Genomic DNA, 26,261 nt, shown 5'->3' on the forward strand with positions numbered 1-26,261 from the left:
CTCTCTCTCTCTCTTCCTCCGTTTTTATCTTCTCCTCCACCTCCTCCTCCTGTCGTACTCGCCCCGGGCGCTTCTGTAGCGGAATCAAATAATTTACTGAGCTCGACGGCGGCGTACTACACCATGAGAGAGAGAGAGAGAGAGAGAGAGAGAGAGAGAGAGAGAGAGAGAGAGAGAACGGAATTAACGGAACGCCGAGAGAGCCGAGCGAGAAATATATGACGAGGAGGGGGGGGGGAGAATATGTTTATGTATACGCACGTATGATGTGCAGCGAGGCTGTGCTGCGTGTGAAGCTAGAGAGAGATTTTTCGGGGTGTGCGTAAAGCGTGCGAGCGTTTAAAGCGCTTTTAAATTTCGCGGGTTTATGGGAAGCGAGGCGCGAGAGCTGATGAACGATTATACTTATATTTTTCGGCGAGAGTAGACGGACAGCGCGAGCACACACATAAGTATACACGGCAGTGAAATCCTATACGGAATTGAGTGAAAATATACGGGGCGCGAACGTTTTCACTTCATTACGAGGATTTGCGGCTGCGAATTCGGGGAGGCGTAAGTCAGGTGTAACGACGTCTGCGGTTTCTCCTTCGTTTATCGTCGGGCTTGTAAGACTGGTAGTGGGTGGCGATATCCTCTTTTTTTCGCAAAGTTGTTGAGTCGACGATGCTTTATTATTCATTTTTTTTTTTTTTATCGATGCGATTTTAGATATAGAGTTTTCTTTTTCAAACTATATAACGCAATAATCCGGACGTCGTTACGCCCGTCGAGGTGATATTTTCACGTCGGCAGGATGATTACAGATACTCTAATGCGTATCAGCGAACAAATGGGAGTCGACTTAATTTTCTTACGCGCTCACGCGAGCGAGCGCTCGTTACATCGCTGCTTTACGGTGATATTCTAATGAAGACGCGGCTGTCGCTGCGCAAAAAATGCTAATGCAGCATGGGAATTTTTTCGCCTAATTAGAAGGATTTGCGATTAGCGAATAGTTGTATTGTGCGGAATCGATGTTCCGTCAGGGTTGTAAAAAGCGCGTTCAACGAATTGAATGGTCAGATATAGAAATAAAAAAAAATCGCGAAACATATGTAAACCGCAGTAAAAGTCTAGTATAAAGTATATTTATTATCTATAACATGTACAAAGTAGGCACTAATACAATGTTCAGCGCAGCATAATCCTCTCTTTACAGTTTGACCAATTAAGATCGAAGCAATGAAATGCCGGTGTAAAGAAAATTTTCATCCCGCGAGATTACGTCGAACACCTTCGAAATTTATAATTCGCGCGAGCTAAGCGCGTTAAAACACGTAACGAATCGACATCAATTACATACGTCCTCCTCGAAAAAATCCATAATAACATTTGCAGCGAAACGCATTGAATAAAATCCGAAGCAGCATCAGGATCGGAGGAGAAAAGCCCGGCGAGAAACTCTTGGCTTCGTTACGATCGTCGGACCTCCTAGAAAGCAACGCATATGCTCGCGCTTCTCTCTTTCTCTCTCTCTTCCTCTCTTTCCGTCTTCGATGTCGCCGCGGGTCAGGAGATTATATTCGCTCCTCTCCTCTCGCCTCTCCCTCCTCTTCCCTCTCTCTCTCTCTCTCTCTCTCTCTCCTCTGCGATTATTCGCCTCGACAACGCAAGCGCGACAATAAATAATACGCGCTCTCGCGGGACAATTTTATTCGGAATTTCCTAAATGCCCTTTTCTCCCGCTGCGAAATTGCGCGCTCTCTCTCTCTCTCTCTCTCTCTCTCTCTCTCTCTCTCTCTCTCTCTCTCTCTCTCTCTCTCTCTCTCTCTCTCCTCTCCTTTATGTCTCTCGTGCATATAGACACATACACACAGGGACAGCAGACACTCAGGAGAGAAGAAGCAGAGAGGAGAGGGAAAAGGTGCGCGCGAACCTGTTCCCCGAGAGCGCTCGCGCTCAAAAGTCACTCGCTGCTCCTGCTCTTCGATGATAAAAATGTTTCTTTAATGCTCGACTACAGGATGCGCCGCCGCCGCTGCCGTTCGTTTGTTTTTCTCCGCGCCGCGGACTTTTCGAGCGGTGCGTTTAGTAAACGTTTAATTATCGAGGTTGAGAGTAGAGAAAGAAAGAGGGAGGACTTCTTCTGGTTGTCGCGATGGTTGCTGGTCTTAAGTTTTCGGGGCACCATATGCGTCGGGCATCCGCTCGATGGTGTAGCGATGTTGCGCCACGTACATGATGGGCACTCCTGGTATCTTGCGGATCCTGCGCTTTAGATCCTTATCGTTCGTCGCCACGATGTAACATTTGTGCTGAAATGACGAGAGTTTCAGGAAGTTAATAGTCGCTCGGTTGGCTGACAGTGCTTCACGAGAAGTGAGATGGAGCTGCTTAAGTTTTTGAGTTTATAAGGGTTGCACGCCGTGAGAAGAGATAGAAGGCAGCGAAATTGTTTCATTTAATTTAACAAGTCGTTGATTGGCTTGTTTATATTTGGAATACTTTTTTGATTTTAGCTTTTAATTTCTGTTGAACATCCCTTTCAAACTCGTTTATTGCCAGCTCCATTGATAAAAAGTATGCATGTCTTACCTGTGTTACCCTGTTTACAATGCAGTCATCAGCGTAAGTACCTTTGTGCATGCAAGGTATTCTTTCGAACCTCGGATCTTTGACGATTTTTAAAGCTATCTTGTATTTCTGACCTAGTTTTTCCAATTCACCCATGACGCAGTCAGTGACATAGGGAATACACTTGGCGTAAAGACATTCCATCATGTTCTGTATGACGTCCAATTTGTTTTTTATCGAAAAATTGATAAAATTGGTATCTACTATGATGTGATAAGGTGGACCCAGTTGTTCGTTGTATTGGAAGAACAGAGCAGACGACTGCTGAGGTCTATGGAAATTACAAGAAACGTTGTTAGCTAATGAAGGCCAAATTACAAATATTCAGTTCATTGTTGTACTTACACTTCCTTGACTTTGAGTTCATTTGGATCTTCTGGCTTCTTCTTTTTTGGAGGAGCTCGTTTGCTATCCTTACTGCAAAAAAACATTATTTGCAAATTAGTGTTGTTCATCCAACTTCTATAATCAACGTATGCTAAGCATACTGCGACTACTTACATTCTAGGATCGCTCGGACTGATCATCTTTTTCATCTGTGCAAACCTCTGGAGGACCACCTTCCTAGTCTTCTTGCCTTTTCCCTATAAACAATATTTCATCGATAAAGTAAGAAAATAAACATTCCACGACATAACCTAAATTTTGGCATTTTAAACGAGTGTTTAGTGAAATAAATCTCTTAAAACTTACCATTTTGCTGCCTGTCTCGTTCTACTTATTCAAATAAGAAATTCGAGTGTCCACTTTTTAACACTGTAAATCCATTTGTTTACAGCAACGAAGCGAACGAATGTCACGCTTGGTCTACAAGCGTAAAGCACATGGCTCAGGGAGCAAAGCACTGGAGAGTGGAAACGCTTCAGTGCGCAGACTCCGTGACCGCCTCGGTAAATTGTTTTGCTCGAGTGTCAAGAGTATATCTATACATTCAGTTGGCTCACCGTATACTACTACATGGACATAATGGAGAGGGACTTGGTCATTACGATCGTCCTGCGACGGTCAATAATGTAAATACGTTGGGCGCAAAAGTTTGAAGTTTATCATTTCGGGATCATAATTTGCGTAAAAATTGTATTTTATGCCGATTTATGAGTGTAATATGCACTCAGTATAATTTATAAAAAATATTTATAGGTTAATCTGTGCAGCTTACCTTGACCATGCCGTGCCGGTGAAGAGGCCATACTTATCACTGTTATTGATTTACTTTTGTTTTAAAAATGTCCGTGTTTTGTCTTTACAAATAAGCTATCAACTGTATATTTCTCGTCAACAACACTGATGCCAACAACTAAGTTCTCCTCCAATGTCTCCTCAAAAATCCAACCGGAAAAAGCAAAACATCCAACCCTATTACTTACTGTATCGGTACTCGCGGAGCACCTGCACAACAAATCAATCGCAAAATTAACCTTCATTAGATAACGAGCCCCTCAATTTTAATCTACTACTTACCTAAGTGGCGGAAACCACTTACCTCTCTACTACAACCCTCCGCGAATGACGCAAAGCGAAACCTCCGACATTACCGTCACCTATGGCTTCTTTTCTCTCTCACAACCACACGCAAAGCCTCGCCAACAACACCTGTGGATCAGCTCGTCTCATCATCATCATCGACTTTCGGTGCGCGACTGTGAGAGGGCGATAGTGTATGTACTAAGAAGAGAGAGATAGAGAGCATAAAGAGAGCGAACGGACGAGAGGCAGATTCCCGCTAGTCGACAGCGACACGTTGACTTTTCCCGATAAAAATAATCGGCCCACTGCAGCTTCGCGCGCACCTGGTCGGCGACGCCGTGTCGGTATGGTGCACTGGACCAACACCTGTAAGACTATGATGCTGTGAAGTGGCTCGCTGTAACCTACTGTAGAGTCAAATTATTTTTAGAATCGGGTGAGTCTGGTTTATTTACCTATAGCTTTCTTGTTGTTGCTGCACTTTATCGAGTGAAGGGGTTTCAAGAGCTGCTGCATTGTATTATTTTTTTCTTGTAAAACTGCGCAATTGTTAGAATATGTATTCAGTGGAACTTAATTGTACTTTGAAGATTCGATTATAGCTGATTAATGCCAATTGATTTTTAAGTCTAGTTTTGTTTTAATTGGCTAATCAAGGCTTGATTGAACTACGTAGGTTCTCTGTGTTAGATTGCTATATTCCTGGTAGTAATTGTAAATGTGCTTCTTTCAGTTTGTACTTAAAGGCAGCAAGATGCGGATTGTACAATTAAGAAGAAGTCGATTGACCCAGTTTATTTTGGCTGCTGTAGCTACAATTTTCATTTTCTATCTTTTATTGGCAAATCGTAGCGGATCAGGAGATAGCGGTGGTATACATTCATACTTAAAAGGTTTTATAAAAGAACAAAAGGTTGGTATTTGTGTATCTTAAAAACTTATTTTGATTGACATCAAATTTAAACTTGTAAATCAATGTTTTAGGTCCATGCTCCTGAGTTTACAAGCGGTTTAGGTAATTTTGAGCCAGAAATTCAGCATAGGACTGGTCCAGGAGAAGAGGGAAAACCTCATATATTACGGGATGATCAACAGAATGATGTGCAAGAATCAGAGACAGCGTATGGCATGAATATTGTGTGCTCTGATGAAATATCCTTAGATCGATCAGTACCGGATACACGGCCAGATGAGTGAGTTTTTTAAAGTGCAGTTTAGTTGATTCTTAGATAATAAACTAACTTGTTACGTTAATGTTGTTACAGATGCAAGCATTGGAATTACTCTAAAAATTTGCCCAAAACAAGTGTAATCATAGTTTTCCACAATGAGGGTTGGTCGGTTCTGATGAGAACTGTTCACAGTGTTCTTAACAGGACTCCACCGCAATACCTTGAAGAGATTCTTTTGGTTGATGATTTTTCGGATAAAGGTCAGTTGAATTTTGCATATTAAATATAATTTAAAATAAATCTATTATGTTTCTAATCTAGATTAATTTTTTTTTCTTTCAGAAAACTTAAAGGGTGAGTTGGAATCTTATATTGAACAGTGGGGTCCAAAAGTAAGATTATTGAGAAATAAAGAAAGAGAAGGCTTAATTCGTACAAGATCTCGTGGTGCTAGAGAAGCCAAGGGAGAAGTTATTGTCTTCTTAGATGCTCACTGTGAAGTAAATGTCAACTGGCTTCCACCATTACTTTCTCCAATAGCTGAAGACAAGTAAGGCATTCACTGTATTTTATAAATATTGTCATGTTAAGATTGAAATAAAGTAAACACTAATACCAATATTTCATAATTTTCTACAGCAAAGTAATGACAGTTCCTATAATTGATGGAATTGATCACAAAACTTTTGAATATAGACCAGTTTATCAAGAAGGTCACTTATATCGAGGTATTTTTGAATGGGGTATGCTTTACAAGGAAAATGAGTTACCACAGAGAGAAGCCAAAACGAGGAAACATAACAGCGAACCATATAGGTATGCATATGCATTAAATAACAAATTCTAATAAGATAGTCATGATGCAAAAAGTCAAATTTTCTTCTTTTTTTCAAAATTCATGTTAAGTTATCTACATAATCTAAATTTTCTTATCTTATCGCTAATATTTCATAATGATAATTAAAACGAGACACAATTTTGAAGACTTCATTTCTTCAGATTATATAAAAAATATAAGTATGTCTATTGATAAGATTGTCCCTGCTTGATAAAAATTCTACGTTTTTTAGATCTCCAACGCATGCCGGTGGTTTATTCGCTATAAACCGAGAATACTTCTTGTCTCTCGGAGGATATGATGAAGGCTTGCTCGTTTGGGGTGGTGAAAATTTCGAATTATCATTTAAAATTTGGCAATGTGGAGGCAGCATTCTGTGGGTGCCCTGTTCCCATGTAGGACACGTTTACCGTGGTTTTATGCCTTACAACTTCGGAAAACTCGCCCAAAAGAAAAAGGGACCTCTAATAACAATAGTAAGATACAATTTTCTATATTTTATTCTATATAAGATATTTTAGCATTCTGTTCATTTTTAAAATCCGAATTTTAGAATTACAAGCGTGTTATTGAAACGTGGTTTGATGAGAAGCATAAAGAATTCTTTTATACAAGAGAACCTCTTGCTCGATTGTTAGACCATGGAGACATAACAGAACAGTTGGAATTCAAAAGAAGAAAAGGATGCAAAAGCTTCCAATGGTTTATGGATAATATTGCATACGACGTTCTTGACAAATTCCCAGAGTTACCACCAAATATTCATTGGGGCGAGGTAAAATCTTAAGATATACTTTGGTATGGATTTTTAGTAATAGTTTTAAATTAAGCACTTTATCGTTTTTCTGTAGATGAAAAATGTAGCCACGCAAATGTGCCTTGATACCATGGGACATGCTCCACCTAATCTTATGGCCACATCTCACTGCCATGGGTTTGGAAATAATCAGGTAACGTAAACATTTTTTAACGATTTCTTACTTTTTTAGAATAATATTGATTTCATAATATTTGCTTATAGTTGATCCGGTTAAACGCAAAAGGACAACTAGGAGTTGGTGAGCGATGTGTAGAAGCTGATGGCCAAGGCGTCAAATTGGCTTTCTGTAGATTAGGAACTGTAGATGGACCCTGGCAGTATGACGAAGTAAGTACCTTTTTCCTTTATTTGTATGATAAAAAGAGATATATAAAAAGTAAATCAAACAACACTTACAAATTCATTTTGTATCTTTCAGAAATCAAAAACACTTCTGCATAGAGTGCATAAAAAATGTATGGCTCTTCACCCGCAGACACACCATTTGTCATTGATGCCTTGTGACATGAATAATGCATATCAGCAATGGACTTTTGTTCAAATCAGTCCAAACTGGTAAATTATGAAAATTGGCGGCTTTTTCTCAGTCAAACTAAGAAAAAGAACTTTGGATACATTTACGATTGCATGTACGATTATACTTAAAACACGGATGTCACGGTGTGAGAAATTACAGTCAGCACTAAAGTTATTTAAAATTTGCAAATCGCAATACTAAGATATTTATAATAATTGGGCCATTGAAACTATTTAAAACTTGATAAAACACCAAGTTTTTATAGTACTTCTTAATGACTGAGGTGATTGTTCGATAATAAGGTTTTTACAGACTGTGTGTAGATAAACTTTTTTCATTTTAATACAGAATGCGTGCTATAAAGCATTTCCCACATCAAATGCATTTAAATAATCGTTCCTTACAACTTGAAACACAGTTTACACGAATTTCTGATGATGTAGCTCCAGTAAATCTAAAATTCTTGTGCATTTGAGATATATCATTAAAAATGATACATGTCGTGTGATTAGCAATTGAAAATTATAAGTAGATAGGGAAGTAGGAAATCAAAGATCAAAATTTATTGTTAGATTATCGGTGATTGTAAAATTATGAAACCATCGGCGAAAATAATGCTTGGAAGTATAATTTATTACCATTCCAATATGTACCATTTTTACAAACTGATAGTTAAGAAGTCACATAGGTACTTACTAAGATAAAATGTTTGTAATACACAATGTTAGAATCAAGTGATTCATAGTGCATAATCTTATACTTCATACTATGTACTTTAAAAAATAGCTTTTCAATTTTTAAGCATGAAAACTTTAAAAGATTATTATTTTTTTATAATTATTTAAATAGTAAAAAACCTCTTTTCTCCCACAGTGTGTGTTATACATAGTATGAGAATGTAAAAAGGAATACCCGTTGTGAATTACCGAAAGCGAAAGAGATTGTAAACAAGAGATATTTTTTATAATAGGAAAAGCGAAATAAAAAAACAGTTTTGTGATATAGATTTTCGATTATTTAATTCTTCAATCTCACCGTACAAGGCTCAATACAAAAATTCAACGATCTCACCTCAATGGTCTCATCATTGCTGCGGCATACATATTTTGTTCTTTAAAAAAATGACGGGCGCGTATGTGTGTGTAATGTGTACTGCATCTATAAAAATCCCAAATGAAATTTGACGAAAACCTTTTGCTTCACTCTCAGCAAATTCGACTGCTCTTTAAACATCTCCGACTTGGGATTTCTTAAGCGATTTCTCGTTAAAAAAAGTTACATGTGTCTGACTTGAAAAAGCATGTGTCGTAAATACTTCTCAGTTTTCTCTCATCATACAAAAATTGAGTATCCGCTCGTCTACTGCATCGTGTTGACGATGTCGTCGATTTTGAGGATACTGCGCACGGTTTCAGTGGCAAGAGTAATCGCGCTCACTGATACTAGCAGCGGTTGCACGACGTCCTCCTCAAACATCCGTGTGATCGTACCTTTACGTACATTGATACCGGTACCGGTCTCACCATTAGCGTGACGCTTCCTAAGCTCTGTCACCGTGGCGATCGGGTTCAGCCCTGCGTTCTCAGCCAACGTAGATGGAATCACCTACAATAAAAATGGTCTAGCTTAATATAAGTTGTTATCAAAAATTATAATTGTTGAGAAATATTCATCAAACTGACCTCAAGAGCATTAGCATACGCCCTCATACAGTACGAGTCTACACCCGTCAAAGTTCTCGAGTAAGCTCCAAGCTGCATGGACATCTGGATTTCCGGAGCACCGCCACCGGACAGAATGGCATTTTGTTTAACCAGACAACGAATGACGCACAGCGCATCGTGAAGAGATCTCTCAGCCTCTTCGAGGACGAGTTTGTTGCTACCACGCACAACGATAGTTACTGTCTTTCCTTGGTTCTGCGCTCCCGTGATCTACAAGATTTAATAGTATTCGTAGCGGTAATCTTCAATGAATAACTTATTAAAAATTCAATGATTTCCTTTATACCTTAACGAATTTGGAGCTTCCGGTTTGGATTTCTTCGCAAAGTTCAGCATTGACAAGATTTTCAGCCACGAAGTGATCTAGAGAAGCAATTGGACGGCAGCCGAGAGATTTGCAGATAAAGGGGATATCTTCCCTCTCAATGTCCTTGATGACCATGCACTTGATTTTGTCTAGGAAATGAATTGCCAAATCACTAACAGCGTCACGGAGGATCGACTTCTGCACAAGGAGAACGTTGCAGCCAGCCTTTTTGATTTGTTTCACGATATTGAGGATGTAGGCCCTCTCTTCTTTCAGTACACGGTCCATGGCCGCGTAGTCAGAGACAATGACATTGTGGTCCATCTGATAAATTGATGAAATATTGTTTAAAATATCATAAAATAGTATTTGCATTTTATACTCGGAAACCATTGGTCACTTACGTCAGTTTTTGGCGGAGAAATGCAGAACTGAATGAGACCGATTTTCGCCTTCTCAATACGTTTTGGTCCGTTAATGTTGCAGGACTTCTGTGTGAATACTATTCCATCAATAAGTTCTGTGTCTTCGACTGTGCCACCCAACTTCCTGATTACCTTGATGTCCTATGATAAGTGAAAAGGCATATGATTAACAATTATTTTTTCATAAAATTATACTTAAGAAATCTTACTATACAAGTACAAACCTTCAGATCAACAGCTTGTTCTTTGCCAGGCTCAGTCACTTTCAGAACAGCATCCACAGCAATTGGAGCAAGAAGACTGGAGTGCTGTGAGACAACCTTAGAATTGAGAGAAGTGGCCGCTGTCATGACTAGTACACTTCTGTTTGTCATGTCAATAGCTTTGGACATAGAAATCAAAACTTCGACAGCTTTTGCAGAGGCCTTCTGGAAAGCATCGCTGATCAAAGTAGGATGGATATCCTTCTGGAGCAGACGTTCCACGGCTTCCAAAAGTGCTCCAGCAATAACGACAACACTAGTGGTTCCATCACCAGCTTCAATATCCTGTGCTCTGGACAACTCTACCAACTAAAAGACAAAATTGAATTAGCCACAGAAGTATACAGAGATTGAGAATATTTTCTAATAGTAGAGTGAATGATACCATTTTTGCAGCTGGGTGGATAACATTCATCTCCTTCAGGATAGTTGCTCCATCATTTGTGATCGTGACCTCGCCATTGCCAGCCTGGATCATTTTGTCCATTCCCCTGGGTCCCAAACTGGTTCTGATGGCATAGCTGACAGCTAACAAATGAAAATAAAAACTCAATGTTGCACATCAAATCAACGAGCATTTACTGACTTATCAAAGAGTTTCTTTGTGCAACTTACAAGCGATGTACGAAGTACATAAATTTTGGATGTCATTAAACACAGAGAAACTTAGTGTTGAAGCACAACATAAAAGTTACGATACTTGAAGTTTTACAACGATTTGACGATCGATAAAGAACAAATTGACAAGCGTTTAATGAACCAACACAGCAGAATAACCTATGAATCACCAACTCTGTATAACCTAAAATTACTTTTTCAAGTTTCAAAACAAGCGCGAGTACGGCTCGAATCAGCCTCCCTCGGGAACGAAAATCAACAATTTTCTCCAGCCAAACACTAAAACACTCATCCGCAGCATCTTTTTTCATCACCCACACCGGCAACACTCTCATGCCCATAAAAGGTCCGGCATTGGCTCTCTTGGAAACACACATCGTAAGTAAACGGTCGCACCCCGAAAGCCGTCGCGGCTGAACCGACAGTCTCGCGAAAGACACCAGGTTTAACGCGAGAATAAAATAAACCACGAAGAGACAAATTCTAGACGAAAATACGAACCTTTAGCCGCATTGATGTTGCTGAAACGAATATCCGTGGGCTTGCTCTTATCCTTGTAAGCTTGGCGATTGCCGCGTCTTCCGTCCATTCCCGTCATTTTATCTCTGCTCTGGAAGCTTGATTTTTCTCGCGTTGAGATTATCGGTTGATCGAGTCGACGAACTTAACGGCTGAGTTTGCTGTTTTCGAGGAAGGGACGTGCAATCGTTGTGAAAATTCGTCGAAAAGGGAGTTTCTCCTTGCAGATATCACACACGCGCGCAGCACGAGGTAGATTCTCTCTCCTGTATTTTTGGGGAACACGGTGCACGCGATAGGTGTAGATGGGAAAAAGTCGTGCTGGAACTAGGCTGGAAAAAAGTCAGGGTATTTTGACGTAGACTAGCGAGATGTTAGAGAGTCGTCGCGGTTGGTGTGGATTTTGAACGGCGAGAGTCGCGACATCTCTATAAAGCGCGGGAGATTCGAATATTTTGATTGCATTAGGGTGTGTCATGGATTATGCTTGTATAAATGTTGATTTTGGAGTATGGAATAGAATTTTAGCTCTTCGGATGAAGCACTCGAGAGACTTACGTCAATTTTGATGATCAGTGAAAATTCCGGAATTATTACCCGGTTTTCCTAAATAAGTATAGACTTTCGATCGACGTGCGATCGCATGCGATTTATTGTAGGGCTTTATTATTGTTGTATGTCAATGCGCGATTTTTAGATATTGTAAGGGATGACAAAAACTTTTACGTTCTTCCAGGCAATAAAAATACATAGGAAATATAAAAATGAAACCATTAACATGTATTTCTCCTATAACAATCGTTGTCCGAATAATTTATTTGTTTCGTATTCATGTGAATCAGAACAAAATTTTAAAATACTCTTATGTAACATAGAAATTAATAAGCAGAAATAAGTCAATTGGAATAACTTAAGAGCTGTATAAATAGTGAATTGCGCAACACCACGAATATTTTTGGAATGCAATGTCTCAGCATTTAATTGGTGAAGGAAATTAGCTTTAGCGTTTACTGGGTCACTATGTAAGTGAAACATTGCAAACTTTTAGTGATGGGGACTCAAGCAAAAATTTGATAAATTATTTCAAAAAACAATGGCGTTAAAATTATTCAAAATTATGCTATAGTGGTGATACGGACTTTATTTTAAAACTGGAATACATCTTACAAACGCAAACAATACAAGTATCATGACTTCCCAAAAAATATATTTTCACATATTATTTCATGCAAGAACCGAAGCCATTTTGCTGAGCGCAAGTTTTAGAACAATGCAGTTATGTCATCACGCGATGAAACCAATTGAATCAATCTGAAACGATCGAACATCTTGAGAAACCGTGCAGGTATTTTCGATTACGAAAGAAACAACAAGATCGGAAAACAAATAAATCGCTCTCGAAATCGAATTTTTCTAAACACAGCCTGCCCTCTCGACGATGCGTAACTTGCGAAATTCGCGTAACCCGATGTCCCCTACCGTCTCACGCCAAAACAATCGACGTATAAGCAAAGCTCATGATGCGTTGGATGATTACCAGGAACATGTATTGCAACAAATTGGCCCGCGTCAGCCGAAAAATCTGCTCGCTTTCGATACAACTTTAAATAGCGTCCGGTAGCAAACGGTGTCTGTCAGTGTTCTCCTGCAGCGTCGAGAGCCGGTATCAGTGACACACAGTTCGCCATGCGTCTGCTAAGTTCAACCACGCTACTCCTGGTCCTCGTGGGCGTTGCCCTGGCGGTCCCTGCCAAGAGGAAGCTTGAGAAGAAGTCCATCTCCGACAGTCTGGCACCTAAAGCCATCGAGCCCGTCGAGCAGAGACTCGACGAACCGACCAAACTCAGCGATGCGGCCTTAGCGGAGATAGCTGGTGAAAGTGTTGACCGGGCCAAGAAGCAAACCACGAAGTTCTGCGTAGAATTTCACCAGGACAAGCCGACGCAGGTAGACTGCGACGAGCTCAACAACAGGCCGATCCCGCTGCCACCACCGGCATCAATACCATCGGAACCTCAGGAGCCGGTTCCACCACCACCACCACCACCAGCTCCAGCGCCTGTCCCGCAGCAACAGCCCGAGGAATACAAGTTCCAAGTGCCATGCGAGCCTGAGATGGCTGCATTCTACGTTCAACCACCCCGTGAGATCGTCTACGTTCCGACTGGTAACTGTGCTCCACAAGCGCCAGCACTCCTCCACGTGCCATCCAGCAACCCAATTTACACCGTCCATACGAACGCTGAATCTTCTGCTGCCCCGTCCATCAACGTTCTTCACCTGCCTAGTGGATCCCTTCCGAGCACCGGACACGGAGTCACTCCCACCGTCCACGTCAGCCCGTTTTCTGGGGCAGGTGGCATCAACCCAACGGTTATCCCACTGCACACCAATAGTGGAGCTGGGATCGCTCCAGCACACACACCGTCCCTCGTCCACGTCATTCGTCCATCGCCACTCCAGCATCACGGAATCCATCACGGAGCTGTGCCACTTTACGGACCTGAAGGTCTCCACGGAACTCATCACCTAAATGGAATTGAATGCACGTGCACCAGCAGTTTAGCCAAGTCCACCGACGGATCCTCTCAGAGAAATGCCCAGCCCGAACAACCAGGGAGCCCGATGATCGCGATGTCTGGTCAGCCAAGTAGCCCAATGATCATGTCTGAACAACCAGGCAGTCCAATGATGATGGTATCCTCTGACTCGGGCAGCCCATCCATGGCAGGCAAATCGATGGTTAGATGATTATCACATTTTGTTTATTAATAAATCATTACTAGTTCACACAATACACTAAAACAATCTTGGATCCCACCTGGATTGCAGGATATGCGCTACGTGCCACTTGTTCGCCCGCTGTCGAACGTCAACCACCATCAAGTCATTTACCAGCAACAAGCGATGGGAATGCATGGAATGGGTGGTATGCACGGTTACCCGATACGCGGCTATCCGATGCACAGAGGCATATACCCTGGTATGCTTCGCAGCAATGCCGACTGTCTGCAGGACAGCTTCGGTAACTCGGCACAGATTATGCCACAGGGTCTGAGGCTCAGTCGCGAGCAGGAAGCCGAAGCTTCTGGTCAACCGGAGTAGACGGCTGAAGAAAAGCCCCACGAGGGACCTCTGTCCAGGAGCGACTTTTTCGAAGCCATGAAGAAACAGAGCAAGGAGGGAAACAATGAAGAGAAGAATTAGAGCATTGGAGAAGAATGTCGAGAACGTCGTACTCGATGAGAAGTAAGACAAGGGCTGGCAGTCCTTGAGTGATTTTTGTACAACTGTTGTTAGTGTTACAAACCTCTTTTTTTATACTTTTTATATCACCGCATGCCTTATGAATAAAATTAATCAATTTTAATTCTATTTTGTGAACCTTCATTTCCTGAATGGCAATAACGAATATTGATCACTTTCACTCGCACCTTTCCTTCTCACCGCAATCACTCACAAATACTATATAAAAACGAGGATTTCGCATCCTCGTTGAAAAGTAAGCTTCCATAGGAAAGTTTTCAGCTCTGTGGAGACTTAATATAGACCGCAAATTTAAGAAACTGATTTCGCTGTTGTCTGTCATACTAAGTGTTCGTTTCCAACAAAACAATTGCCAGAAGAAAAACAAATTCAAATTTGTGCTTTCGTTTACAATACGATTTACAAAATCCGACCAGACGCATAGCTGCAGATCTCGGGGTCGGCAAATCAACGCGTACAAAAATAGCTATAATAAAACAACGGTATGTTCCGTATAAGCCGTGAAAGCATCAATGCAGATGCAGATTGTAGGATAAGTTTTCGTGAGCGATTAATGTAACAGTGTAATTGGGATACGCTAAGCTCAAGAGGGCCGAGGAAGAAGTCAACTGATTCCTTCATATGTCTTTTGGAACGAAAATCCGCTATTCGGCATCGCCACCAGCAGCCAGGAGCGGTAGCGGCATCGATGGGTGGCGAATTGTCGGCTGCTTCACTGCTGGTGAGAGATCCCGCACTCGGGTCAAAACCATTTTTTTACTTTATCTTGTATTTATTTTTATTATATTTATTTACAATTAATCTATTATATATTTTTTCTTCCTCGGTACATTTTATACATTACATATATATATTCAACATGAATTAATAAATACGTATATACAACCGAATGACTCCTTAACTACAAAGGTAGGTTAACGTAAAGGTACTCGATTGTAAAATCAACATCAGCATAGAAACGAGTCATTCAATATTTTTCTATATTTAATTGAATCCTAAGATTTACCGGTACTTTTGCAATTTCCGTAACTTCTCCACAGCAGTATTGATCGTTTTGTAACTCTGAAATGTAAAACGCGCCATGGATACATTTTTAAAAATAAATATTACTTTTGTATCTCTTTGAGAAAGGTAAAAAATTCGTACCTTTTGGTAGCAGTATCTTACAAAGTTCTCCCCGAGATACTCGTGTCCCTCAGAATAGAAAGACGACACAGGCAGGCCGAATACCCCAACGTTCTTGACGAGCCACTTGACGAAATCCAACCCTGCGTCTTTTGTCTTCCACAGCGGTTTACTTTTCAGCGTGGTCCAATCAGCGATGAGACAGAAACTGCCGTCGGGTACGATCGGTCTCATGCCAGCCTTCTCGAAAGCCTCAACCATCATGTTACGCTTGATGAGAATGTCGCGACGGTGATTTTCGAAGAACGAGTTGGGGTTGCCGATGTCACGTAATTCTTGCTCGAAAGCAACGGCTAATGCTTGCTGTAATTAGTAAATCGTTGGTTAGTCTCTTGAATATGAGTTATTTAATATTTAATATTTTTATTCTCAGGTAAAAGAGATATTTTTAATTTTCAAATTAATATTCAACAGCTTACACACCTGTTGCGGGAACGGAGCACAGTCGGCAGCTCTCGCGTGAACAGCCTTGAGATTATTGAGGATGTTGGCCGAACCGTAGGCCCAACCGACTCTGAAACCAGCTACGTTGAAGGATTTGCTCGAGGATCCGATACCAATGGTTCGCTCCCACATTCCAGGTAAAGACGCTGCAATAAAAATATAGTCGATCAAGTAATCGGATAAATTTTCCAAAATTTCAACCTATTTTGTGAAATCAGCCTTGCTACACTACTCGGAAATTAGAGCTGATTACGATGATTGAAACGAAGCATTACATCACTGATTTAAATCGATTAATTAAACCATTTCAATCTCCAACTGTTATCAGGCGAGAGCGTGTATATAATTAGAAAGTTTCGATGAACTTAATAAAAATTAACTTACCAATTCTAATGTGCGGCTTGTGAGTGATGAACTCGTGTGCCTCGTCGGACACGACGAGGGTGTCGTACTTTTTGGCGAGTCCTGCAATGAACATAAGCTCTTCGAGCGTGTAGACTTTACCCAAAGGGTTCAAAGGGTTATTCAATATGATTCCCTTCGTCTTGTTGTTGAACAGACTCTCCATTTGCTCTCGATCGAGTACCCAATCCTGACTCGAGATCTTGCCGCTCTTTTTCCTCTAGAAGCAGATCCAGCAATTTCAACGTGAAAAGTCATCACTGTACGAGGAAACTCGAAAACATGCGGGCTCATTGAAAAAATTCTAATTTTTTGAAATTTTAATGGATATAGATAATGTAGGGCGATTCAAATGCTCACCAATATGAGGTTGGTGTACCTGGACACACCGTGAGCCATTTTAATCATGGGCACGTACATGGTGTAGGCTGGCTGGATGATGATCCATTCGTCTCCGGGCGACGTGTGACCTTGGATCGCGTCGAAGACTCCACCGGTCGCACCTACCGTCGCGATCATCTCTTCCTCTGCTATCACCTCGCGACCAAGCAGTGGCGAGTAGAACTTGGCTAAGGCTCTCGCGAATCTCGGCAGAGGCTGTGCCCAACAGTTTTAAAATTGTCATATCGGCGGTTTTGAAAAAATTCGCTAAAAATTTCAACTCACCTTATAGGGTATCATCTGATTGATAATAGGATCGTGGGATAGCGTCGCGTTGACCAGAGCTTCTTTTATGTGCATCGGAGCCTCTTCGTCCAGCATGTCTACTCCAAGATCGACTGGGTTGTATTGTTCGATGAAAGACTCCAAGCCATCCCTTGATTTTAAAAGATTAAATTAAGCATTAAAGCTGTTACGGAAAAATGTTGATTGTGTCGAAAACGAAATATCAGAAACTTACGTGACAGAAGAGTTCGTACCGACGAGGTGAGCGGGAAAGTCAAACTTGTTGGCATGGGACTCGGAGATCCAAGTCACCATCTAAACGGTGATCGAGCTTTCATTAATTTCAAAAATATTCAACCATCATACTGCAGGATTGAACTTCTGCACAACTTACCAATATTAAAAAGGCGTACGCTAGCATCCTACCCGTTTTCTGACACATCGCGGGAATAAACCTGCAGCAATAAATCACGCGTTCGAATTTCACCGAGAGGAAAATGCCGTGCAAATCGATGCGCGGAAAAAAAATCGTTCGTTGCCCGATAACGCGCGCTCGCTTTAATTACCTCAAGTCTCGATCACTCGTCTGTTGTTATTACACCGATTCTCACGGCAGCCGCGCATCCGTTGACTGCACGAGATTAAGCGTCAAGTGATATCGATCTGATCGAACTCAGAAGCTTTTATACTTATACCGAGCGCTTCTATACCGCTGCTCGGCTGTTGTGCTCCACCTTGACTCGACCACCTACATTTTTCCGGGTATATATAACTATACATGTATTACGGCAGTTACAGTGCGAAACGTTGTTCAATTAAAACTGTCAAACGTATAATTATAATAATAATAATTATACCATTAGATAGCAAAATCCAATATTTTGAAAAGGAGTAAATTGAAGAGAACTGAGATTCTAAGTATGAAGACCAATAATAAAAAATAAGAAGCTTTAGGTCGTACACGAAGTGTAAATGATTATTTAAGCAACGAAGTTTACGGTACTCGTAATAATAATGCCGAGTATTTTTCTATTATCTTTCTGTTTATTCGATTTTATTGCGATGCATTTATAGTATAAACCTCAAAATTTGACTATTCATATGTTTAAACTTATTTTTAAATAATACGATTGACACGAATAAACGAAATGCTAAATAGTAATTTGCAAATATGTGATTTTATCCTCTTCCAAGTATGAAAAAAAAGAAACATATGTTTTGTGTGAATCCCCTTATCGTACGTATTGTTCTCGGTAGATAAGCGTTTGGGGAAGTAGGTACTATACAATATAATGTATAGGCTTCGCTGGTGGTGTAATCAGATTAGCAAATACGAAAAAGTAACACGAGCACCTACTTTTTTCAATACTCGAGGAAAAATTTTGATGAAAATCTCTTGTTCAAAGATTCACAATATCTTTGTTTGTCTCGTATGTTAAAGCGCCAATCTCGCGTATAAGTCAAGAAAATGTCGAATGCTTTAAGTAAAAGATATTTGCTATAGATAAATATAAATTTTGTCTTGAAATCAATGATTATTATTTATAAATAATTCCTAACAACTTTGGATAAGTCTCTAAATAGACTATAAAACTGGTACACTGAAAACACTGGTGCGGGCTTCTAGAATGTCGTGCGTTTTTTGACCTTGGGCTTCTTCACATGCGCACAGATGCACTCATACGACACACGCTGTATACGCATGCACATACACGCCCATTTGTTTACACTGCACTAACACTTTTTTGAAAATACCAAAATCACTTTATTTCATTCGAATTTCGAATCGATATATTCTTTTGTTTTAATTGTGGTGAAATTGCGAATTCTCTAAAATCATCAGAAGCACATGATGTCATTTAACGTTTTATCGAATATCTATCTGCTCTATATGCTGCATTTTAAAAACAGTACCGAACGCGAACCTGATTCATCTTCTCGCTGTCGTGCCTCAGTCACAAATTGCACGACACTATATCGAGTTCCTTATCACACACAAGCGCACGACGATTAATTCGTCATCGTTTTCCTCAATCAAATTTTGCACCTTATCATTCTGGAGAATCCCTTTCGAGGCTTTCCACAGCTGTACGTCGAAGTCTAGAATAGAAGGTGTAACAGTCGTCCCCACCCTGGTAGAAACGGTATCCAAGTTATTTGGAAGTTCTGAGGTTGTCAATCTCAGAACTTGGTAGTTTTCTTTGTCAGTTTTTGTTACAAGATGTAACGCTTTTTATCCTAGTTCTTTGGCAGTTTTTAGGTTGAGTATTCTTAACTATTTTCTTCCGAAGATAGTTGGTGAAATAATACGACACAGGTGCACGTGGTTAATGGCGATTCGAGGTTAGAATTGGAAAATCATTACTAGCAGGCTTGTATTAATAAAATAACAAATGGTGTATGAGCCAAACAAAACTGACTACTTCAATAAGATACAGTAAAAAGGAAAGACTTCAAGCTAATTAACTGCCAGAGTAAGAATTATAGTTTTGTTCATATTTGCCAAAAGTAACTTAAATATAACCATCATTTGTAAAGTTTATAACGAAATCATTATAGTGAGTAACTAAAATTCTCTTAAACTTTCACAGTAGAGCATTTTTAATGTAATAATAAAATAAAAAATATTAAATAGCATTGATCAGTCATTTTGGATCCTTAGACAATTTCAGGTATTCTCGGTTAACGATTTTTGTTGCACTGGATTCGTTATCGATAAAATCCACTCCAATATTTCCGAGTTATTTTTTTTATCGATTGCCTTTACAATCATATATTCTGAAGGCCCGCAAAAAAGAGCGGACAACTCCTTTTCCACCAAAAAGTTGAACCGAAAATCGATAAGCACAACGACCTCCTTGCCACCTCCCTATTATATGTAATCATCTATAAATATATTTTATAAACAATCGTATATATTGTACATATAAAATCATTTTTAGTAGATTTTTCAATTATCTTCAAAATTTTTAAAACTATCATTTTCAAAATATTTTCCATCTTTATAAGAAAAAGGAGCAGCGGGAAAAAGTACTAATACTTTTTAGAATTTATTCTAATATTTTTTATAACTGTTATCGCGTAACGTGCGAGACATTACGATTTACTAATCTATAAATAATAAAAATAATTATGGCCGAATCTGTGATTATGACATTAATAAAAACACACAATGGAAAGACTATTTCATTTGTTAATTTGAAGCAATGCAATTAGGTACTAATGTTAATCAAGTAGAAAAAAGGTGAGTACAAAGCTGTCTTTTAATATTAAACTTGTAATAAATCCATAGGAAAAGCCATTTTTTTATTCAATTCAAGCAGCTTAAACTTTTTTAAAAAGTTATTTTGCAGATAGATAAATATTATCATCTACTTTCAAAAAAGCTTTGAATTTACATATTGTATATATTATAAAATGCACCTACATGTCGTAAATAAATAACAAAATAAATAACATGTCTTTATTTACAGAAACAATGAAGTTTCATACATACCAAATAAGAAAAGTTTGAAGATCCGAAATGTAGGATCTTAAATAACTGTTACTATACTAAGCAATTTAATCGCGTTCTCGTATGGTTGTTTAACTGGATTTACTACACTACTGCTTGCAGAACTGTCACAAAAAAAAAATCAAAAATAGAGATAACAAAAGATGAACTGTCATGGTTTGGTATATTTTCAATCGTATTTAAAATGTTATCAATAAAAATCATTAAGTTGAGTGAATAATCCGAATTATTTACTTTGCAGCAAGTTATATTTTCATAAATCCAGTTGGTACTTTATTAATTAGTTTACTAAGCCACATTATAGGTAGTCGAATGGTATTATTGGTCGCTTCCATTGTCTATAGTACCTCGTGCATATAATATTCTATTATGCAACGAATGCCATGATGATTTTAGTTGCTCAGGCTTTCATAGTTTTCATGATACCATCGACTATTCTATACGGCACAATGTACATTACAGAAATCGCTTAACCACATTTGAGAAGTCCACTCACTACTAGTATCTATCTGTGCATATCATTCGGAGCACTGATCTCCACAATGTTGATGAGCCAATTTTGCAAGTGGAAAATCATCGCTTTTATCATTGCAATTTTTTGCACAATGGGATTTTTGGGAATGCTTTTTGTGTCTGATAGCCCGTATTGGCTTGCAAGTATAAGACATGAATTTCTAACTTTAAAAGAAGCGAATGCAAAGGAAACGAGCAAAGATAACAAAAGTGAGAAGCAGTCACTGATAGCTTTACTCAAACCTTGCATGGAAAAATCGTTGTGGATACCAATGTGTATCATCTTTTACATCTCGATAATGTTCAAGCTAAGTGGCAGCGAAGTCATCGAAACTTATAACGTCGTTATATTTCGAATGAACGAGACACCGTTTGATATTTACATAGCCGGAGCAATTTGTAAAATCGGCTGCATCGCTGGAGCGATCGCTTGCATGTTCAGCATCAACACACTTGGAAAAAGGAAGCTTCTGTTCACATCTCACATCGGAGCTGGATCTGCTTACCTAGTAATCGCGATAGTTGTGCATTTGATCAAACTCGAGATAGGCAACACTTCCGGATACCTGTATTGGATTCCTCCTGTAATGCTAATATTTGCATCTTTTATACTTTCGATGGGTATCGGATAAGGTTTCGTATATGCTGACCAGCGAATTATTGCCAAACGGATTTCGAGACGTAGGCGTGGGGATATGCGGAATACTATCTGAAATTGTACTATAAGCGGTGTTGCATAAAGTATTTCTATACATGGTCGATGCCATGACAATACAAGGAGTTTTCTTGTTTTTTGGTATTAACTGTATCATCGCACTTGTGACGTTTTATCTTATAGTGCCTGAGACCGAAGGGAAAACGTTGATTGAAATACAAAATTACTTTGCGGATAAACAATCTCAACCAATAAAAGCCCAACGAGCGTAACGACTGTATCACGATCGATATTGCTCAAGGGTTATTACTTTTACTTTAATAATTTCTTCGTGGTTCGCATGCAACAATTGGATTAATTATTATTGAAAAAGTTGAAGATGTTTGTGTAAGGCAAAACTTTTACAAAATTTATAAAAAATAAAATTTAGCGAATTGAGTGAGTATTGCTAGTTTCATAAGGTAAATTTATTATCTATAATCTTGTATTTAATGTGTAAGTCTTTCAATAAGTAGATAATCAATATAACATTATTCCATTATTCAGAAGATCGGGTCAATTCGGATCCATCCTTCGCCAAATCTCTGCCGTAGATGGCAAAGGTCATAAGATTCGTTTCGGGCTTCTTCAGTTTCATTTTCAAATTTTTCGACGTTTCATCTCTACTACTAGGAGAAGTTTCGAACGAAATTTTGGAAGCACGTATCGATACCAAGCTCGGCGTCAATGTCATGGGCAGATAAAATTTTTGCTTATTCTGGTCGATCTCTCTTTCGATGGCGACTGAACGGAAAGTCGTCGGTTGAACGATGCGACTGTTGCCGGTAAACCGACTACCACAGCTTGCGAGGGTGTCGTCGCTACAGAAGAATAAGCCGCACACTTCGATTCCAACCGTGAACAGACCGGCGAACAGTCTCGTGCCGTTGAAAACGCCTATTCTGTATCTGCAAATTTTTTAAAACAATTTCTACATAATTATTGTGTGTCTGCGTATTTTTGTAAATATATTTTGCAACGTCAACATACCTATAATAATCCACTCCAGTTCCTCGAGCGACGTTTTTATCGAAATCCATCTCAAGCTCAAAGTCACAACAAAGTCCACGATTGCAGAGCTTTTTGCTGTATGATCCGAGTTTCGGATCGACGATTTCCGTGGTGTAAACGCTAAAGTCGTCCTTGTACATGAAATGTTCCGTGGTATCCCACGTCGTGGGAACTTCGGCTTGAGAAAACCTGTAAACTTTCGGAGGAGCCGGGTTAACAAGCCGCTGTCGACGGCCGTTAACGATCTTCGGAATTTCTGCCACGACGAGTAAGTTCGCAGACTCGTTTGGGATTGTGGACTTGACTATGCCATCCTTTCCCAAGTAGATTCCACTGCCTGAAAATTAAACGTTCGACAGATTTTCCGTACATCATATCGCCGCTTATATATAATGAGATATATGTTTAATTCATTGCACTATATCTTCAAACTCACCCCCATTGGTAATAGCCGGCTCGTTGAACCCAGAACTGAGCAGGTTGACATCGTTGTCGAAAGCCCAGGCCGAGTGCGTCTGCACAGACGTGAGAAACGGAAGTTCGGAGAACCACTCGGCCGAATAAACGACGTCCGTAACGTTGTACTGGTGTAGCAGTTGTCGCGCTGGGTTAACATAGAGAATATCGTTGCAGATGATCTGACCGAACTTCACCCCAAAGTCCGTGTGGAAGATCGAAATTTCCGGTCGCTTCGTTATGTTGACGCCCGGTTCGCTGAACAGGTTGTACTTGCGGTAACGAGCGATCAGACGACCTTCGCGATCGAAGACGACGTTGGTGTTGTAGAGTAGGAAAGCGTCGTCGGAAGCGCAGTCGGCTGAATCGGGGTCGCAATCGACCCTCTCGTGGTGGTTCACTACGACGTAGATTCTCTGCTCTTTGGCTGTGCAGGAGACGCTTTTTAGGGACTGCGGAATGAGTTTTGGATTAGTTCTTATGGTCGCAAAATAATTATTGCGATGAAAACTTTTACCTTGGAGTACCGATCGCTCGAATGACAAAGAACGACGTTTTCTTCTGGTTCCGGTATGTACGAGGCGGCGAAACGATGGTGGGCTCTGATTTTGTCAATAGTCCAGCTTCGATTCTCCGGAAGACTGGTCAAACCGATTTCAGGGAACACTATAATATCTACATTCTGAAGCAAAGTAAAATTCATTTATTTTTTGTTATCGGCTCGTGTCATCTAGCTAAATGTATAAGCTCACGTATTCGGAAGCTTTTTTGACGATCCTCTTAACGTGTGCGGCATTCAGTTCGGCCACCTTTCGACCATCCTCGCCTTCCGTCACCGGACGATACTCCACAACTGCGCCGATGTAACTCGGGGATGAGGAAGTCGATGACTTTTGTGTGAAATGATTCTTGTTTATCAACGAAGAATTTTTCAATAACAATAGAGGTAATCCAAAACTGACCAACTTACGTGTATTATAAAAAGCGCAAAAAGCAGCAATATACCAGGTAATAAATCTTGCATTATCATAGGTATCTGTCAACAGAACAATGTATGTTATTATTCTTTAACGTTTTTGTTTTCTTAACTTAGTTTGGCAGATATGAGTGTTCATTGCTCATTTTGTAGTACCCTCTAAATAACGAAATTAAGTTTTGAGAAAAATTACGCAAGAATGCGACACGACTATATTTTCCTTGTGAGCGATTAAACGTGAAACAGTCGTCGAACATAATTTGAATGTACATATTATTACTTATCTAAGTGGTTGTTCTTTGTAATACAGGTCAAGTAGTGATGACTTTGTACAAGTTATTATTACATAATATATTTTATAATCAATTTGTGAATGAATGATACAGGTAATAAATACATCAATATTATTTAACAATTAATAAGTTGTAGTCGCTTTTTGAAATCGATATAGTTAAAATTATTCCGTAAAAATATTTTTGTTGCGTGTATTAGAGTCAGAAACACGCATTAAAAAGTTACTTATACCGTAGGGACGAAAGGCATGTATGAGGCGTGCGATACGAGCGCTCATAAAATCAAAGTAAAATACCATTTTTTGTTAATTATTATTATTATTATTATTATTTTTTTTTTTTTCATAAAAAAAAGTACGTCAAATTTATCATAACTCGACTTTATTAACAGACGTAAAATAGCTAGACCACGCGTATTAACCGTATATGACGTATACCGCAATCTCAACGCGTCACAACAAACTCTCGTTCCCGCTCTTCTCGAGCTTAATTAATCGCATAACTAAATACGGCGTTCGCGTGCGGCTCTGACGTATACGCACAAAACAAAGTCGCAAGATCGAACGCATACGTATAATATATCCGCACAGTTTCGCGCCTATAAGTTATCGCCTTTGATGATTGGACGCGACGCGAATTTTTCTCCGCACCGGAACGAAACGGAAGATGCAAGCACGAGGCGTACGCCTGGATGCGGTTATCGCGGGGTCAGACATCGTCGTTTTAGATAAAAAGTCTCTCGAGCCGGTTAGCGGCGGATCGGATGATTTTCCCTTCTACTAATGTCCATTGGCTATTACTTGCATCTGAACATCCTCGTTCTCTGGGGATTTTACATGCGCGCGAATGAATATGCTTTTGCTTACGCGGACTTGCATCAGGTTGTGTATATGTTTGTTTACGAAAATTCTCGATTATAAAGAGGACAAGAAACGCAGTCGATTCTGAGAATACTTACGAGTCTGCATAATGCAGATATAGAGTCTATGATATTTTGACGAAGAGTACGGCTATAATGGATGATGCAAAAGTGTACAATTCATTTAGCAAAGCAAATCCCTCCATGCGTCCATTAACACTCCCACGACAATTCTTATCTATTTCAAAGCGCATCTTCCGCTGCAATGACTTGCGAATCCCAACAGAAGCGTCTAGTCTGCATAATACACGGAGTGTATCAGATCGCGCGATCGGAATAATTATTTGCAAAGTCGACCTCGAGAAAAAATGTAGTCCGAAAAAATCGGTTAGGATTGGCGAGAAAAGAGCTGCCGATCTGCACTTACTGTCAGGAAAATCGATAAGATCGAGACGAAATCGCGAAACAAACTGACGCCAAAGCTCTCGTCGACGTCGTGCAAACTCGATGATAAAAATTCGTGCGGCGCGTGCAGGTGATACCCCGCGCACACCGTTAGATGATAGAGAGGGACTGAACAAACAGTACGAGTGACTCTGACGAATATAAACGTGGAGGTTGGTGCTTTGGTTTGAGGATAGGAAAGATACCTATACGCCTGTATGCCTACCTGATGTTTGACTTTGGTAGGTGCA

General features: G+C 39.8%; 6 protein-coding genes and 1 long non-coding RNA gene across 9 annotated transcripts; 3 read left to right on the forward strand and 4 right to left on the reverse strand.

The window, feature by feature from the left end:
• Positions 1-1,108: 1,108 nt before the first annotated feature.
• LOC100118730 (rRNA-processing protein FCF1 homolog) lies at positions 1,109-4,200 on the reverse strand. 2 transcript variants are annotated; one of them, XM_016982008.3, is made up of 6 exons: positions 3,776-3,888; positions 3,310-3,612; positions 3,118-3,200; positions 2,962-3,033; positions 2,578-2,887; positions 1,109-2,297 (listed from the first exon to the last, which is right to left on the reverse strand). In XM_016982008.3, the coding sequence occupies exons 2-6, from the start codon at positions 3,310-3,312 to the stop codon at positions 2,154-2,156; spliced, it is 612 nt and encodes a 203-aa protein (XP_016837497.2). In that variant the 5' UTR covers positions 3,313-3,612; positions 3,776-3,888; the 3' UTR covers positions 1,109-2,153. The 2 variants fall into 2 exon arrangements, with proteins under 2 accessions (XP_016837497.2, XP_032457716.1); XM_032601825.1 differs by adding an exon at positions 4,100-4,200 and having other exon boundaries at positions 1,115-2,297; positions 3,310-4,005.
• Positions 4,201-4,304: 104 nt separating this feature from the next.
• On the forward strand, positions 4,305-8,430 carry LOC100118765 (N-acetylgalactosaminyltransferase 7). The gene is made up of 11 exons (XM_001602609.6): positions 4,305-4,519; positions 4,817-4,996; positions 5,068-5,276; positions 5,349-5,515; positions 5,598-5,805; positions 5,895-6,071; positions 6,326-6,569; positions 6,647-6,868; positions 6,945-7,043; positions 7,115-7,240; positions 7,332-8,430. Exons 2-11 carry the CDS (start codon positions 4,838-4,840, stop codon positions 7,470-7,472), a joined length of 1,752 nt encoding a protein of 583 aa, XP_001602659.1. The 5' UTR covers positions 4,305-4,519; positions 4,817-4,837; the 3' UTR covers positions 7,473-8,430.
• On the reverse strand, positions 8,423-11,646 carry LOC100118805 (T-complex protein 1 subunit delta). Its single transcript, XM_001602641.4, has 7 exons — positions 11,269-11,646; positions 10,535-10,677; positions 10,111-10,458; positions 9,866-10,027; positions 9,441-9,785; positions 9,113-9,364; positions 8,423-9,035 (listed from the first exon to the last, which is right to left on the reverse strand). Exons 1-7 carry the CDS (start codon positions 11,363-11,365, stop codon positions 8,790-8,792), a joined length of 1,593 nt encoding a protein of 530 aa, XP_001602691.1. The 5' UTR covers positions 11,366-11,646; the 3' UTR covers positions 8,423-8,789.
• LOC116738661 lies at positions 10,919-16,575 on the forward strand. Its single transcript, XR_004345252.1, has 3 exons — positions 10,919-11,145; positions 15,844-16,061; positions 16,153-16,575. It is a non-coding gene; the product is annotated as an uncharacterized LOC116738661 (long non-coding RNA).
• On the forward strand, positions 12,898-14,661 carry LOC100118836 (splicing factor 3A subunit 2-like). Its single transcript, XM_031921164.2, has 2 exons — positions 12,898-14,028; positions 14,119-14,661. The coding sequence occupies exons 1-2, from the start codon at positions 12,973-12,975 to the stop codon at positions 14,389-14,391; spliced, it is 1,329 nt and encodes a 442-aa protein (XP_031777024.1). The 5' UTR covers positions 12,898-12,972; the 3' UTR covers positions 14,392-14,661.
• On the reverse strand, positions 15,305-19,350 carry LOC100118876 (kynurenine--oxoglutarate transaminase 3-like). Of its 2 annotated transcripts, XM_016990113.3 has the most exons (9): positions 17,817-19,350; positions 17,645-17,705; positions 17,486-17,565; positions 17,251-17,401; positions 16,945-17,181; positions 16,567-16,804; positions 16,162-16,328; positions 15,700-16,041; positions 15,305-15,615 (listed from the first exon to the last, which is right to left on the reverse strand). In XM_016990113.3, exons 2-9 carry the CDS (start codon positions 17,690-17,692, stop codon positions 15,556-15,558), a joined length of 1,323 nt encoding a protein of 440 aa, XP_016845602.1. In that variant the 5' UTR covers positions 17,693-17,705; positions 17,817-19,350; the 3' UTR covers positions 15,305-15,555. The 2 variants fall into 2 exon arrangements, with proteins under 2 accessions (XP_016845602.1, XP_001602749.2); XM_001602699.6 differs by having other exon boundaries at positions 17,645-19,350.
• A 3,025-nt stretch (positions 19,351-22,375) lies between these two features.
• LOC100118983 (vanin-like protein 2) lies at positions 22,376-26,230 on the reverse strand. Its single transcript, XM_031921163.1, has 7 exons — positions 25,994-26,230; positions 24,409-24,474; positions 24,191-24,328; positions 23,956-24,120; positions 23,419-23,890; positions 22,962-23,319; positions 22,376-22,879 (listed from the first exon to the last, which is right to left on the reverse strand). Exons 2-7 carry the CDS (start codon positions 24,466-24,468, stop codon positions 22,471-22,473), a joined length of 1,602 nt encoding a protein of 533 aa, XP_031777023.1. The 5' UTR covers positions 24,469-24,474; positions 25,994-26,230; the 3' UTR covers positions 22,376-22,470.
• Between the last annotated feature and the right edge of the window lie 31 nt (positions 26,231-26,261).

Source organism: Nasonia vitripennis, chromosome 1 (genome assembly GCF_009193385.2).
Source record: "Nasonia vitripennis strain AsymCx chromosome 1, Nvit_psr_1.1, whole genome shotgun sequence".
NCBI classification, from domain to species: domain Eukaryota; kingdom Metazoa; phylum Arthropoda; class Insecta; order Hymenoptera; family Pteromalidae; genus Nasonia; species Nasonia vitripennis.